The sequence below is a fragment of the Notamacropus eugenii genome, chromosome 1 (assembly GCF_028372415.1).
Source record: "Notamacropus eugenii isolate mMacEug1 chromosome 1, mMacEug1.pri_v2, whole genome shotgun sequence".
NCBI lineage: Eukaryota > Metazoa > Chordata > Mammalia > Diprotodontia > Macropodidae > Notamacropus > Notamacropus eugenii.
The window spans coordinates 484,115,979-484,133,558 of record NC_092872.1 but is presented as its reverse complement, the minus strand read 5'-3'; the positions used below and the strand labels follow the sequence as shown (position 1 = coordinate 484,133,558).

Below are 17,580 nucleotides of genomic sequence, written 5' to 3'. Positions count from 1 at the left end.
CAACAGCTGCTGAGTAAAGACTCTTTGATGGTGACCAGGAGGATAAGGTAGAGGAAGAGGACTAAAATGGCCAAGCAAGAATGAGACAGAGAGGATGCAGGGCACCCTTGTGCTCTTCCACTCAGACCTGGAAGTCCCCAGAATTCCCAAGGATCCTTCCAGCCTACCACTTCCCATATCTCCTCCACAGGTTGGGACCCAGCCAAGCTCTCAAGCTCCCTCCAGGCAGACTGCCTTGGAGCCAAATGGCTTCCACCAACCCCTCAGCCCTACCTTTTAAAGACAAGGGACTAATTTGAAAGCAGACTCTACACATTCCCCCTTTTTACTAGACCCCCTCTCCTCCTCCCATATTTCCCCCTACCCTATTCTCAGTTCCATTACTGTTGTCCATTGTTGGATGTATACATATGCATATGTGTGTATATAAACATAATACATATTTTTTTGTCTCTTTCCTCTAAAAACAGATCAGTTTCCTCCCAACATAACCATCTCACTTCCTCTAGAGCTGGTGCGTGGGAGAGCTCCCTCTGCCAAACAGACATGAAATAAATGAATTATCAAATAAGTAGATTAGCAAACTCAGTGATATTGCAAAGGGCAGGCGGGGGGGTGGGGGGTGGGGTGGATAACTCCAAGGCCACTACTCTTCCAATCTCCTTCTTCTGAGGCTGTGCAAGCATGCGCGCACTTGTGTGTGTGTGTTTATTGAGGGGGAAGGAAGGAAGCTGATAAAGACAGCATGCTCAATCAGCTATGCACACACATACATAATGATGACAAATAATGCACTGAATTTACCGGGCACTTTCTGAAAGGCTCAGAGTGTTTGTTCCACGTCAATTTGTCCCATTCATCCTAGAAACCCTCGGGGGACAGGACCAGTTTATTAAACAAATGGAAAACAGGCGACAGCTGGTTCTAAGACCATACGCTCCTAAAGGGCAGGACCCCTTTAGATTTTACTGTCTTGTAAGGGACTGATCCAGCAGCTATTTTGCTTCATGTCTGTCCTTTCCATATCACTCTGTGTAGGGTGGTCTGTCTCAGATGAGGCATTTCTAGAGATCGGGGGTCACAGGTTCATCTGGACCCCAGAACTGAGAAAGACTTTAGAATGTGACTTCTCAAGGAAGGTGGAGGGGTGGAGGGGCAGGAGAGAATTTGGAACTCAAAATTTAAAAAATTAATTGTTAAAAATTCTTTTACATGTAACTAGGCAATATTTAATGAAATTAAAAAGAATTTAAGAAATCATTTGTCAACTCCTTTTAACATTCAGGATTTAAACATCTTTCCCATCTCTGTTCCCTTGCTCACATTCTTGCCCAAACTTCAAATGTCTCCCCAAGTATCCACCAGATGAAACTCTATCCATTCTTCAAGGCCTTTCTCGAACACTTGCTCCATGAAGCCTCCTCTAATCACCTCTCCCACTAGCCCATATTAACAATGAACTCTCTGAGAAGTCATAGCACTTTGTACCTTTCATACTCTCACATTCTATTATATATTATTTTTATTTATGTATTTGTCTTATGGGGCAGCTAGATGGTACAGTGAATACAGCACTAGGCCTATAGTCCTGAGGACCTGAATTCAAATCCAGCCTCAGACACCTTAATTGTGTGACTTGGGCAAGTCACTTAACCCTGTTTGCTTCAGTTTCCTCATCTGTAAAATGAGCTGGAGAAGGAAACCATTCTAGTATCTCTGCCAAGAAAACCTCAAATAGTATCACAAAGAGTTACACATGACGAACCACAAATACAAAACAAAACTTGTCATATTCCCTCTACTATCTTAATTCCCCTACCAGATGGTAAGCTTCTTGAGGCTAGGACCATTCCTCTTTACAAATTCCATTTAGTGGGATCAGCATCATGGATTTGGAGATAGATTTGGAGACTCACAGGTCAGTGAGTCCAATTCCCTCATTTTATAACTGAGGACTGAAGGTGAGAGAGATAAAATGACTTGCCCAAAGTCACACAGATAATAAGTGGCGATAATGGAATTTGAACACAGGTCTTCTGATGCCATATCCAGGGTTCTTGCTTCTGTTCCATATCACCTAGCAAAGGGACTTGCAAGTACTCTAATGTTAGATTCTCATCACATATGTGTTGAAATTTACAAAACAGGAAACTGAGGCTGAAAAAGATGAAGCAATCTGCCCAAGATCACAGAGACAATCAGTGGCCAGGACAAGTACCAAAGTCTCTTGACTCTCCCAAATAAGGTTCTTTCCCCTATATAGCATGTGGCCTGATGCCATATCAAACACCAATGGCTGCTTCGTAAAGACAATTTGATAGTGATGGGAACAGGGGAGAGGGGAAAAAGACTGACTATAAAATAATGGTGACATGGGACAGAGTGGATGCTAAGTACCCCTGTACAATGAGAACCTGGAAATCCACAGATTTTCCAGGGAGGGCCCAAGCCTGGCTGAGAACAAGCTAACCAGAGAAGGGGAAAGCGTTCTTTCCCAGTTAGAGTTCTTTTCTCTCTGCTGATTACCTGTCAGATGTTTCTCTCCTGCTCAGTATTTTCCACCAGAGGTCAGGGGAAGGATAGAAATAGTTGGGAACTTTAAATCCAGCAAATGTTGTTACTTGTTCATTCTTAGACGGGGTTAGTGACAGAAGGAGGTTGAAGCTCTTGGCTAAAATGAGATTTGGAGATTATCTACAGATTCTATTTTCTACGTTCTCTTTTTTTACCCATTAGCACAGATAACCCACCAGAGGATTTCCTTCCTCTCCAAACCTTTCACTGGAGCTCCACACCGTAAAGGAATGGATTGGCATGTTTGTTATCTCCTTTGATTTCCCCTGCCAATCTTTTGTAATCAAATAGCCAAAAGGCAGAGATAATAGGAAGGATGGAGAATAAAGCAAATGGCCTGGGTCTTCCTCTCCCTCGTCCCTAGATCACTCAGTATGAATGCTTGAGACAGAGAATGTTAGTTCATCGAAGGCAGGGCCTGAATCTCCTTTGTATTCAGTACAATCATAAAGTGTCAGAACTGGAGGGACCTTAGAGGGCATCTGGACCGATGCCTCTGTTTCCAAATAGAAACTGAGGACTAGAGAGGGGAAGGGCAGAGCCGTAATTAGAAATATTTAAGGACAAAGGGACAGGAGGGAGAAAGGTGTTCAGCTGAGCGTGTGTGTGTGTGTGTGTGACACAATGCCCCCACAGCAGTAATGTCAGGAGTCTACAAATTTCAGCTATTTCTGCACAGCTCCCACCTCCCTGTCTAGTTGGCATCTCTAGAAAAGGGGCTTCCATTAAGGTCACACCAAAGGAAGCCCTTCAAGAGTTATATCTCAACTCACAAGTCAGTCTTGCTCAATACCTTCTCTATTTAGTGAGATCCTATTCTAACTCTCATGTCAAGAATTAGAAAGTTATACTCACTTAACAGCCCAACTTAGCTATTTGGGACTTTGATGATTTGGCCATGACTTGAGCTGAAAGGCAGTGTGACACAGTGGGTTGAGAATTAACCAGTGTCAGAGTCAGGAAGACAGACACATACTGATTCTGATGAAAACTAACCGGGCAAGTTGCTTAATCTCCATCAGTATCACTTTCCTGATTTGTTAAATAAGGATGATAAAACATCTATTTCACAGGGTCGTTGTGCAGATCAAATGGGTTAATATATGTAAATCGCTTTGCAAACCTTTCAGTGCTTTATAAATGACAGCTGTTAGCATTAACCTTTCAGAGTCTGGCCGACTCTACAAATATATGTGGCAGAGAAGGTGCTGACCGATATTGGTAGAGGGAGTGCCTTGTTGGGAACCGATGAAATTATAGGTCTGGTAAAACAAAACTAAACAAGATAAGGCAAACCAAGATCATCACCAATCCCACTCCGGATCTGTGTGAGAATAGAGTAAAAGCAGAGTTTAATTCTAATTGGTGGAAATAAGAATTGCTCATAACAACCTGGCTTTATTCTCCTGTTTAGAGAAGGGAGATCCCTTTCTTTGTTTCTTATCTGCCCTATAGAGAGATAGTGAAGTACTCATTGGCTTGGAATTAGGAGAAGAGACCTGAGTCTGAATTCTATCTCTGATGCTCACTAACTGTGATCTTGGGCATGTCATGTCACTTCCCTGAGTTTCAATTTTCTCATCTATAAAATGGAGCTAATAACACTCATTCCTCACCTCATAGGGCTATTGCCAGGAATATTATCATCATTATCTTGTTGTTACCACAGGCTTCCCCATCCCTCATTTTTTTCAGTGGTACCCTTGCTCATTACTATTGCTCCAATTCATGCCAGCTAAGGAGGTCACACTCCCCTCTGTCCCCTCTGTGCCCAGAGAAAACCTGAGATGTGAGGTGAGCCATTGGAGCAGAGCTCAGTTACCACGTAGCTTTGCTACATGTATGAGAGAATACCCAAAATAGGTCAAAAAGAGAATTCATTAACCTCAGAGTCCCTCTGGTCAGCGTGAGGTTGTTGCCTGGCTTGAGGTGACCTGGTGACTGGTAGAATATTGTTGATGGAACTGTAGGCTGGTGTCATGAGCTACAACCACTCTGTCCCACCAAGTAGCCCTTGATGTTTCAGCCTGAGGTTAAGCTGGATGAACCAGCAGTTGTCATACCAGTAAGACATTTTCTAAGTTTTCATCAATCTAGTCTTCCCTTTTAGAAAGAACATGGGGTTTAGAATCCAAAAACCAGTATTCCAGTCTTGATTCTTGAAACTAACTTGGAGAGTAACCTCGGGCAGGTCACTTCTAGTCATTTAAGCTTATTACCCCATATGTAAAATGACAGAGTTGGACTAGATCATATCTAAGGCCTTCCCAACTCTGAAGTTCCATTTGTGTTGAATGAACTGAAATTATGCTCTGATATCAAAAATGGCTATGAGGAGGAGGATGAAAATGATATCCTACTGTAGCCTCTATCCTCAGGGACAGAAAGACCTCCAAACAAGAGGAGTCAGTTTGAAATAGTACACGCTTTTGATAGTGCTTAAGAAATGAAAGTGAAAAATGAAGACTTAAAAAAATTCCAGGGTTGGGGCAGTTAGGTGGCAAAATGGATAGAGCACTGGTCCCAGAGTCAAGAGGACCTGAGTTCAAATCCAGCTTCTGACACTTACTAACTGGGTGACCTTGGGCAAGTCACTTAATCTTGATCACCTCAAAAAAAAAAAATCCCAGGTTCACCAGAAAACAGGTAATTGAAAGAATCATATGGTATTTCACAAAGTTCAACCAAAGTTGGGGAAATAAAAAGGGAGTCATGACTGAAATATTGGACCTAGAGACAGACTTCAGGTATTACTAATTGTGAAGATGGGAAAGCAATTTAAATTCACTGTATTACTGCAACGAAATGGCTTTGTGTAAATTCCTTAAAATAAGTACCATGGTCAATAAGCAAGCAAGCATTCATTAAGCACCTATTATATACCAAACAGAGTGCTATCTGCTAGGAATACAAAGAAGAAAATGCAATAGTTCCTATTTTCCACTGGAACAAATAAAAATTTTTACTGTTTTTGTAATAAACGAAAAAAATAAATGAACAAATAAATAAATGACTAAATCATCCTGCTCCAAAAAGCCATATGACCCTCAGACCTCGCCTCGCTGGTGCCTCTGTCATGTAGTTAGAATGTATTATGTACCTACTAAGTATTTCTTTGAATTATAGTTAATTTGTGTTTGCCAGTGCTCTCCTGGGGCAGCGAGATGTTGCAGTGGATAGGGCACTGGGCCTGGAGTCAGGAAGACTCATCTCACTAGCCATGTGACCTTGGGCAAGTCACTTAACTTTGCCTCAGTTTCCTCATCTGTAAAATGAGCTGGAGAAGGAAATGACAAACCACTCCAGTATCTTTGGCAAGAAAACCCCAAATGGGGTCACAAAAAGTCTGACATGACTGAAAATGACTGTACAATAACAACAAATCCTGTATTAGATTGTAAACTCCATGAGGGTAGGGAGCCTGTCTTATTCAAGCTTTGTATCTCCCTCGGCACCTAGGCTGAGGTGTAAGGCATGCACACTTACTATGTTTTTGCCAAATTGAATTGAATCACACATTTATTAAGTGCCTCTTACGGTTAAGGTGCTCCCTTCTGAGATCAGCTACAGTTCAGTGCTATGTTTGAAATCACAGGGGCCGGGTTCAAATCCTAGCTTGGTCATTTTCTCTATGTACCATTCTCCCTCTCTGAGAACTCAACTTCCACAACTGTGAGATGAAGTGACTGGACTAGGTGGTGGAAGATTACTTCTGCCTCTAGTTCTTTGGGTCCCAACAGTCAGATCCAAATTGGATTCTAATGAAGCAGAGACTAGAAAGGAAGTATTTGGGGATCAGATGACCTCTCACTACCTTCGTTCATCTGAAGGTTACAGTTACACCACATTACAAAATGTATGAGAAGAATTTCAGTCCCAGTTCTCACTGCTATGGTCCTTGGGACTAACTATATTATCTGCCTTTGGATTTTTGATACTTAGCAAATGAGATAAAAACACTTAGCACAGTACCTGACAATTAGGAGATACTATAGAAATGCTTATTCCCTCTCCTTCCCCCTAGTGGTATGGTCTAGTGGACAGAGGTGAGACTAAGGCCTTGGAGTCCAGAACATTCAAGTCTTGCCCCTGGAATATGTGAGCTGTGTGACCAACGACAAGTCACTTGACCTCTCAGTGATTCAGGCAACTCTCTAAGATTATAAGGGTCAGATGAATTGTAAATCTTCATAAAAAAGAATTCACAAGGCAGAACCAGGAGGACATTGTACACAGTAATTACAATATTGTACAATGATCAACTGCGAATGACTTAGCTATTCTCCACAATGTAATGATCCAAGAAAATTCCAAAGGACTCATGGTGAAAAATGGTATCCACCTTCTGAGAAAGAACTGATGGAATCCGAATAAAGATTAAAGCAGGCTGGTTTTTTTTATTTTTTACTTTCTTTTTCTTTTTTTTGATCTGTATTTTCTTTCACAATTTTGCATTCTCACTGATAGGGGAGGGTGGGAAGGAATTTAGAACTCAAAATTGTAAAAAATGAAGGTTAAAATGTGTTTTTAATGTAATTGAGAAAAAAATTAAAATATTAAAAAGGGGAAAATATCACAAGACAGGCCCAAGCAAAGAAACATTATGTACTGCTAACATTGGCCTAGGATACCCACTCTGCAACACCCCCGCAAGTCATCCAACTTTATACTGGGACAGTCTCCCCACAAAAAATACTATTTGGTATTAGAATTGGCAGGACTTCAGGAGTTAAAATGTAGAAGGGACCATCTAGTTCAATCTCTACTTCCTTTCTCCCTCTTTTTTTTTTTTTTGACAGCTTAAAGAAACTGAGGTTTCAGGTTTAGGGGTGAGGAAGAAGGGAAGACAGTATGATATGCTAGAAAGGACATAGGTCCTAGAACCAGAATCCAGGTTCAAATCCTGCTTCTGATACCACTTGTGTGACTTTGGGCAACCTCCTCGGGTCTAGTTTCTTCATCTGTAAAATGACGGGTTGGGACTAGACAGTCCAGGTCTTTTCCAGGTCTATATCAATGATCCTAAGTGACTTGCTCAAGGTCATGTAACTGGTTGCTAGCAAACATGGGACTAGAGTCCAGGTCTCACAGCAGCATCTTCTACAACAATGCCCTCTGCCACTACAGCATGCCGCTGTCCACCAGGAATTTGTATGTGCTAAAGGAATAGAAACCAGTTTTAAAATGTGTAAGCGATTTGGCTGTGAAGGTAGGATGGGAAGAAATGGAAAGATGCAAACCAGAGACATGATTTTGAAGTGATATGCTTTTTCTATGCTCTGCATCCCTGCTCCTTTCCAACAGGACAGATAATCGAGGCTGGACTATGTGTGAGCTGGCCAGCACAAATGCAGCAGCACACGCCTCTACAGTATACCCAAGTGGAGAATCTTAGCAATGCATCTTCCCAGACAATAAACTAAAGCAGCTTCAATGTGCTCCTTTCTCCCTCATCTCCCACAATCCAATCAATTCATCCTTGAGAATGGAGCTGGGAGCCTTAAGGGAGTATTCTTACCAGCCCCATCCTTTGGCCGTCTTGACTGTGGGCAGGCTATGCCTGTCAGGGCTTCAGCCTCTGCTTGCTCTCGATTAGATCTGCCCATGTGTTCTGTTCCCTCCCTCATTCCCTTCCCTCCACTAAAAAAAAATGTGGACTCACAGAACATTGGAGCTAGATGAGAACTAGAAACCACCTGTTTAATGCTATCTTTTTTGCAGAGAAGGAAATTGAAGGGAGTGACTGTAAGTTATCATTCCCTCAGTTTTCCTGAAGCCTCCTTGACCTCACAGGCATTAGCTCACCCCCACTGCTCATCTAACCTTATTTCCCACTACTTCTGTGAAGGAATCCTTCTCTCCAGCCAGGATGCTTTGGTTCTCACTCAACTCTGCCCTGTTCTGTTGGTAGTGTGGGGAGGGAATGAGAGGGGGTAATGAGGTGGAGAAATTACTCTTCTTCCTCCTCTCTACCTATATGAATCTCATCTAAATCTCAAGGATGAGTTCAGTCCTGACCTAAGGCAGTGTGGTACAGTGTGAAGTGTCCTGACTCAGGAGTCAGAGAACTTTGGTTCAAAACCTGCCTTTGATAATCAAGTCATCTCACCTCCTGAAACCTCAATTTCATCATCTGTAAAATAAAAGGGATGGACTAGAAGTTACTTCCAGCTCTAAATCTATGATTCTATTCCTCATGAAGTCTTCCATGATGACTCCAGCCATGACCTCACTGTCCTCTAAGTGTCCCTGTGTGGGGCACTTGATATGAGTCTTTTTGTATGCATGCACACAAGTCAACCCATATAGACTATAAACATGCAGGAGTCCTTTTCTTATCTTCTTAGTATCCTTCTCAACCCCTACTACTCAGCCTTGAATATTAAAGGCACTCAAATATTTGCTGATTGATTGCCTGCCTTGAGTGTAAGTGGCCTATGATCTCTAATCCCTCTTCCCTAAAGTGACCAAATCATGCCTGTTTTTTACTGTGGTCACATCTGTCCTCTCTGCCTTCCTCCCTCTTTATTATCACAATTAAACCCTCTACCACCAACTATGTCTATGAATTTGGGCAAGAAACTTAACCTCTTTGGACATCAATGGCTTGGAAAAAAGCTCCAATCTTGAAAGACAGAAGACTATCTTTGAGTGCTGGCTCTGCCAATTTTACTTGCTGTTTGACCTTGGGAAAATCCTTTCCCTTCTTCAGGCATCAGTCTTCTCATCTAACAAGAAAGGCAGTTGGACTAGGTGACCTTTAAGGTGCCTCCAGAGCTAAATCTACAATCCTAAGGCTTCTCAGGGACTTTCTAGCTCTAACTAATTCTGTAATTCTCTGATCTGTTATTTTATCTTAAAAACAGGACATTATACTTTGCCTTCCTAAAGAAAACAGGTTCGACTAGAAAAGCTCTTCCATCTAGTACAGGTTTAAGATCTATGACTCTGTGATAGCTGTTCCAAAAACTTTCTATCCTCCTTTACTCCCAGCTATAATCCCTAACACACACGAACATCTGTCTACCACCACAGTACCCCTTGCTATCTATCTGTCTGCCTGTCTGTCTGTCTCTCTATCTACCTATTTGTATATATGCACATATGTATATACACCATGTATATGTATGTTTGTATGTGTATGTCATTTTCTTTGGGGTTTTTTTTCTATCAGGTGTAGGACACCTACTGATTTTCTCCAAGGTGTGTCAGGAAATATTTAGAAATTGACAAGTACTCCACACATGCAAGACGTCAGGAAGCGCTGCTGTAGAGAATTTTTCCCTTCTGTTTCTCCACAGGCCAGCACCTCTCTGACAGGCCTCTTGGACCAAGGCAAGCTGCTGTCCCAGTTCTCTCGGTTCCCTGCTCCCCAGGAAGGAGATTTCACTGTATAACAAGATGTCATCAAACAGAACTATTCTTATCCTAGGCAGGGTCCTGCCTCAGGCATTTAAATAGATCATTGAACTGTTTTAACTAAAGTGACTGGGCGAAACTCAATCTCCGAAGTGGCTCCTAACTGAGGGTCAGAGATGCACTAGACTTCCAGAGACTCCCTGCATTTTTTTCCTCATCCTTTGGCCTTTCAAATCCCATAAGACTTGAAGATTTGCCAGAGAAGAAAATTGGGGGCAAAGGGTGGTTGACTTGGGGGCGCTACACATGCTCTTCCCCCTCCTCTCTGCCTTTTCAGATCCTTCCCATGCTTTAAAATGTAGCTTAAATCCCTGATAGTACAGTGGAAAGAACAAAGAATTTGATGTGAGGGCCGTGTGTTCAAATCTTGCCTTGGATACTACTGGTGTGGCTGTAAGCAAATCACTTAAACCTCTCTGGGCTCTTGTTTTCTCACCTCTAACAGAAGAGGGTTGGGTTAGATGACTTAAGTACTTTTCAGCCTCTAAGGTCTCTCTTGGGTCCAAATCTTTGATCCGACTGTGATCTTCCTCTAGGCCCACACCGAAACACAGAAATGGATTCTTCCTCTGAACTCTTGTAACACTCAATATTTATACCCCTTAGCAATTAATCAGCCACTGCCAATCTTCTCTATTGCCACATTAGGCACTTATTTATCTTTCATATCTCTGTGAGTTTGTCTTCTTTCACCAACTAGACTGTAAGCTTTTTAAAGGAAAGATCTTGGAGTCATAGTTTCAGACCTGGAAGGGATCTTGGAGACGGATTAGTCCAATACCTTCATCTTACAGGTGAAGAAACCAAGACCCAGAAAAGTGAAACAACTTGACAGGGATTCCACAGATAGTTAAGTATCAAAGTCAGAATTTGAACCCAGGCATTCTGACCCCAAATTCCATATGGGCTTTCTCTACTGCACCAACAGTTCTTGTCTTTTTCTTTTTATTCTATTCCCCTAGCACCCAACAGAGAGACTTTGGACATTAGCTAGTACTCAGTAAATGTTTGCGTATTTGTATTCATTTGTGGGGTTGAGGGGGAAAGAATTCAGTGGGTAAAAAGACCTGAGTCAGCCAGCATGGCAGCTTCACATCCCATAAGTGGAAACTTTTCCATAAATATTGAGTTCTGGCGAGAGGCATGGAGCCTCTGACCTTAATTTTGCATGCAGTGTTCAATGTCAAACATTTATCGATGTGAAGGAGGAGAGATCTAGGGAACATTGAGACTACATCTGGCTCGCGTCAGTTTATTCATGTTGCAGCCTTGGCAGTAGAAACTTTGCAAGTGGGTAAACTGAGGCACAGAGATGTTAAAATCAAATAAGAAGCTGGTGTTCAAGCTTACTTTCTCTGCCCCTGACTACTGACTACTGGGGAAGCTGTGCTACTTTTGTGATGCATAGCTTTGATACAAACATGAAACTTGGGAGATAAGAGGTTTTGCCCATGACTCTTGATCTCCAAGGTCTCATGTGGCTCTAAATTTTAAGATTCCACCACCAAGAAAATGGAAGCCCTGTGGTATCTCTGAGTGGCTCAGGAGAAAGAAGCTGATCCAAGTCCTGCTGATGCCTTAGAAATCATGAGATTACAGCTTTAGAGCTGGAAAGGTCCTCAGAAACTCTCTAAACCAGTGGTGATCAACTTAAAACAGAACAGAGGACCGCTAAACCATACATGGGGATCCTTGTGGGCCCATGATGACTAGGAAAGTAGTACCTGTATTTTATTGTATTTTTAAGTTTATTCTAAAAAATATTTCCCAGTTACATTGCAATCTAGTTTAGCCATATATGAGTATATTTGGGGCTATAATCTGGGACCACATGTTTGGCACCTCTGTTCTCTTCCCAAACCCTTGTTTTATAGATGAAGAAACTGAAATCCAGAGACAGAAGACAGCTTGCCCAAGCTTACACAGATTTTAAGTGGCAGAACCAGAACTAGAACTCAACTCTTCTTTCCCCACTGGATCACATTGCCTAAATGTATGTATATATGGAGAGAGAGGTATATGTACACATATGTGTTTGTATGTGTATATATATATGTATGTGTGTGTGTCTAGGGGCAACTAGGGAGCACCATGGATAGAGTGCCATTCCTAGAGTCATGAAGACCCTTCTTTTTGAGTTCAAATCTGGTCTCAGACACTAACTAGCTGTGTGACCCTGGGCAAGTCACATTACCCTATTTCCCCATCTGTAAAATAAAGTGGAAAAGGAAATGGCAAACCACTTCAGTATCTTTGCCAAGAAAAACCCCAAATGGGATCAGGAAGAGTTGGACACGACTGAAAAAAGGACTGAACAACTGAAATATGTATGCATATAAGTGTGTGTATACATATACATATATAGCATATGCACATATGATATCTACACATCATATACATATATGACACCTATATAAGATTTTTCTACATGATCAGACATATGACTACATGTGTACATATGCATGTGTGTACATATATATATGAAATCCCTCCAAATCCTTCCAAATGCCTTAACTTGCTACTATCAAATAGGAGAAATGGATTTGCAGCCCTACCACCTCACTCTAGCTTTGCAATATTCATAAATAATAACAGAAGTATTTCTATAGTATTGTAAGGTTTGCAAAGCACTAACCATATATTATCTCATTTGTTCTTCTCAACACCTCTGTGACAGGTGCTGTATTTACTCCCATTTTATAGATGAAGAAACCAAGGTGGCAAGAAGTTCCTTTGCCAAAATCATGCAGCCGTTTAGGACCTGAGGTATTATTTGACTCGGGTCTTCTTGATTCCAGGTTCAGTATTCTATCCACTCTGCTTAGCCGTCTCTCAGATACTGAGGTAATGAGGATACCGACAAAGGGATACAATGAACACATCTGTCCACTGGCTTTTACCCTCTCTCCATGCCTTACCTCCCTCTCCTTAGGTTGGCTATTGTCTCTAAGGCACAAAGAAAGTTTATTCCTCCTTTTTTATAAGCAGCACAGGTAGCTGGCTGGCAACCTTTCTTCCTTGAAGAGAACTGCCTAATTACTTACTATGCCAAGCCATCTCCTGCCCTTCACAAAGGGAGGCCGAAAGTGCAGGGATGTCTATTGGTAACATCTCCTCGCTCTCTTTACTCCTCCCCAGTCCATAGACTAGAATAGTTGCCCCTGGTGCTGTGTGTTTCCCCCAAGCTGAGAAGGTGGCATGATACCATTTCTGAGGCTATGCAGCTTTCATTCAAATTTCACCCTTGCCCAAGCATCCTTGGTTGAGAGCTCTTCCCTATTAATTCTCATTGTGCATTTAGAACCATCCAGGTTTTTATTTATTCATTTATCTTGTCTATCTTCCCCCTCCCCTTCCTCACCAGAGTGAAATTTACAATTCATTTCTCAGGCGGCCTTGCCAGAAGGGCGTTGATGTGAACAATGAGAAGGAGAGAGGCAGCCGGAGAGGGAGAATTCTCACCCCAGACCCCAGAAAAAAGCGAAGGTTTCTTTGTTCCTCTCTGCATGCCCTAGTCTGCCTTTCTGTAGTAGGTCTGGGGACTCAGAGTTTTTTAAATCGGTAGAAACATAATGGTCAGAGCTGCATGAATTATTCCTAGAATGGGGACAGGTTGGCTTTGGATCAAGGGAAGATGGGGGTGTAATGTTTTCAGAATTGCTAACAATTGGGCAGAAGATGTAGTTGCACAGGACCCACTGTTGTTAGGGAGCAGTCCTCATCCTTATGTCAAACACATTTAGGAAGAATTAGTTATTAAAATCGAACCTGAATATACATGCTGTTTATAGTTATTAAAATTGAACCTGAATATACCTATTGAATATATAGACTGAATATAAGGCTCTTAATTTCCTTCCTTAAGTAAGAGATGGTATTGTGCACTATATAGAACACTAGGTTTAAAGGAAGAAAGGCCTAGATTGAACCCATCTAGGACACTTACTAGGTATGTAACCCTAGGTAAAACATTTACCTACTGGCTCTGGACGTCAGTTTCCTCATCTGTGAAATGGGGAGAATATTATCTATATTCACTTTCACCATTGTTGTGAGGTTCAAATGAGCTACTGTATATAAAGTGCTTTGCAAATCTTAAAGTGCATGCAGACAGCACGCATGGCAGCTATGATTAGTAGCTGCAGTAGAAACATTCTTGGATTTGAAGAAAGCAGACATGACTTGAAGGGTCCTTTCACCCCTGAGGCAGCCAAGTCCTCAAAGGGTGGTCTCTACCACCTCAAAGCTGCTCTCCCCACCAAGCCAGTCAGTGTGATTCTTGTAGGATTCACACTTGTAATCAAAGGCCAAGGCCAGGATGGCAGTCCATGATCAAATATTTAAGATAGCCCAACAGGTGAAGAGGTGCTAAGATGCTACCTTTAACAAAGACCTTAGAAATGCTCTGTTTTTGTCTTCTTCTAGTATATTCTGCCCACCACCTGTCCTCACTCACACTAGTGGTGAGGGTGAGGCCTGGGGAAGAGGAGATGGGATACTGATTAGGATGAGTTGGTGGGAGAAAGGGGAGGAGGCTCTGCCTAGTACCAAGTTTAGCCCATCACAGCCAGTGGCTGGTCATGCCTGGTTCACAACCTGCCAGTCTCAGGACAAGTGCTCCATCAAGGGGAGGGAAGGGAGCATGGGGTCAGGAGAGAAGGAGGTTATTATTCTGAACTGGATCTAGATGGGGGAGGGCTTCTGACCTGGCTTTTTTGGTTGTCTCTGACCCCTGAAGCTCTTTAAACAAAAGTGAGTCTCTTGAATTATGAACCAGCCACTTCCCCTCCCCCACCAAAACAAGCCTTGCGGTATGCCAAATAAAAGGCAATGATTAATATTTAAAAGAAAAAAAATACATTTGAGGCTTTAAATATAAGAGCTAGTGGCTGTCTTTCATTTTGGAGGGGGAAGAGTTAGCTCTCTCACATGCTTAGAAGAGGGATACCACCTCATTCTGGACTTTCTGTCCCCTCCCCTGTCCTGACAAGGCCTAGACACCAAGGCCTTCCTCAACACTGCCCGGAAAGCACTGCCCTCTCTGCCAACTCCTGGGCTTTCAAGTGACCTTCTCAGTCACCTCCAGGCATGGGAAGGGCTTCCCTGCATCCATGTGTCCTCTTGAATAGATTTCTATGTGCCAGAAACCAAAGTAGCCACATGTAACTGTGCATGTATGTGTGTGGAGCAGCAACTGCATCTCTGTTTTCAACTAAGAAACAGAAAGACCTTTGCAAGGTCACAAAAGGTTTGCATCACAGCTCAGGGAAGAAACTCAGTATGCCTGGATCTACTGCCTGATTTCTTAGAGAATCAGATATGGAGGAAAAAGCTTTTTATCAGGAGTAGAAAATACCTGGATTTTTATTTGTGTGTCCACCACTTACTAACCACATGATCATAGTTTCTGTAAGCCTTAGCTTTCTCACTTCCAAACAGGCATAATAATCCTTGCCTTCTCTTAACTCACTGGATTGTTGCAAGAGCCAATGAGAGAATTTATGTGAAAATGCTTGATATTGTACAGAATACCATACAAATATAAGGTTGGTATTATCGTTCATAATTGTCTCAGGCTATTCTTCATTAGTGAAAGGCTGTTTGGAGCAGTGGGATAGAATCACAAGGACCTGAGTTCAAGTCCTCCTTGATCTTTGAGTAATACTGGCTGTATGACCTTGAGCAAGTACCTTAACATGTTGGTGTCCCCAGATGACTCTCTAAGGCTCCAACTTGAAGTACAATTGCCACAATAGCAGGACCATTAGGAGGGAACTTAAGGCCACTTAGTCTAACACTCTGATTTTGCAGGTAAGGAAACTGAGGCACAGGGTGATTTAGTGACTTGCTCAGAATAGCAGCTAGAAAGTGTCTGAGGCAGGGTATGAATGAACCCAGTCTTTGTGATTTCTCATCCCACTGCCTTATCTATTATACCCAGTTTCCTCATTTGAAGTCCTTCATACTAATGAAATCGTGGATTTGAAGGGAAAAAAAAAACCACTTCTCATTAATATCTAATAAAAGCAGCACTACTGTTCCCATTTATTCTGATTATTGTATGGTACTATGAACTGAGAGTTGGATTTGGAGTCTGCAGACCTGGGCTTCAATTATGGTTTCACTCCGGACTACCTGTGTGCTCTTGGGCTTCATTTTTTTTCAGCTATAAAATGAAAGAGGTTGAACTAATTAACCTGTGGGTTCCCTTTCAGCTCTATCTCTAAGATCCTATGATCCCAAAAGGGAATGAGTGGGGTAGCAGGTTGGCAGGGTCATTTGAACCCACCCAAGTTGCCTGCAGAGGATCACTTCTCTAGGTGATGGGGGAAAGCATATCGAGGAGGGAGGACTGAACAATTTTCTAAACCTTGCAAATAGACTCTTGGCCTGCTCACCCTAGAACAATGCCTTAGGCCAGAGGAACATACTAATGTCATCAAGCTGAATGGAACTGAAAAAGCAGCACTGACAATGGGAGAGATGGGGAGGGAAGAAGAAGGGTAAGGAATATGATGATTACAACTGGGAATTAAAGAGTGAGAGTGCCCTTTGGATCAGGATCCAGTTTTCACTTAATTACCTTATCCTGTGTCTTATGGTCTGGTGAGTAACCTGTACTTTTGCACATGATCAAGGGTGAGAGTGAGGGAGAGCACAGAAGGGAAAGGACAACAGTGAACTGAAAACCTGGAAACTCCCCTAGTAGTATCATCCGCCTTGGGGATTTGTCCCACCCTGTCCATATGCCCCCAGGCTTTTATTTCAGATGGACTAATAGGGAAGAAAGACATCTACTTACATGAGTGCAGAATCTCTCTGGGGGATCTCCGCAAGTGATTCCAGCAGGCTCCACCTTCACTGTGACATAGTCCTTCATGCTCATGGCCTTGGGCTGGCAGGCGTAGAACTCCCAGGATGGGCCCTCATCCGTGGTCACCCAGGATTTGCAAATGTCATAGTCCCCCATGGCCAATGGGAGGCAGTGCAACAGAAGGGACGCCAAGAGCAGCATGACAGCAGGTGGAGGTGGTGGACTCCGGGCCTGAAGAGGCCCTGGAAAGGCAGCGTCTGGGTTAGGAGTAAATGTTGGGCTCAACACAGGGATGCCACATCTACCAAATAGGAGTGACCAGGGACATTCCAGAGGTCCAAGGACCACTGGTTTGAGGGCAAGAAGGAACCTCTTTGTCCAGAAGGCAGGTCTGGCCAGCTGATGTGGAAAACTCAGAGTGAGTGCTTGCTTCTCACACTGTTCACCAGTAGATCAAAAAGTTGTCCATAACTTTGCACCCCTTTATTCTTGGCATAGCAAGGTGGAGGTGAAACTGATGAAATTGGGCACGCTCTCCAATGGTGACAGGGTTTTGAAATGGGATAGGGAGAAAATCCACAGGGATCTTGCATGAGGCTGGATGTGGTTGATTGTAATTTTTGTCCTCCCAATCAATGAAGGGCTTAAAGCGTCCTTAAAGTGTGGTGTGCTGGAAAGAACTTATAAAGAACCCCCCAGGCCTGAATTAGAAAAACATAAAACAAAATCAGGTAGTGTACATGTTAGCTGGAAACATATTTCTCTTTGGGACT

The 17,580-nt window shown here is 42.6% G+C and overlaps 1 protein-coding gene across 2 annotated transcripts in view; it reads right to left on the bottom strand.

Moving 5' to 3' along the window:
* NTNG2 (netrin G2) overlaps window positions 1-17,247 on the bottom strand; it is a 94,823-nt gene extending 77,576 nt beyond the window's left edge. Inside the window, exon 1 of one of the 2 annotated variants that reach the window (XM_072632776.1) lies at window positions 16,796-17,247. In XM_072632776.1, the coding sequence (XP_072488877.1) occupies window positions 16,796-17,008 (213 nt within the window). In that variant the 5' untranslated portion in view covers window positions 17,009-17,247. The remainder of the gene's footprint in view (window positions 1-16,795) is intronic. The other variant, XM_072632775.1, reaches the window with a different exon arrangement.
* Between the last annotated feature and the right edge of the window lie 333 nt (window positions 17,248-17,580).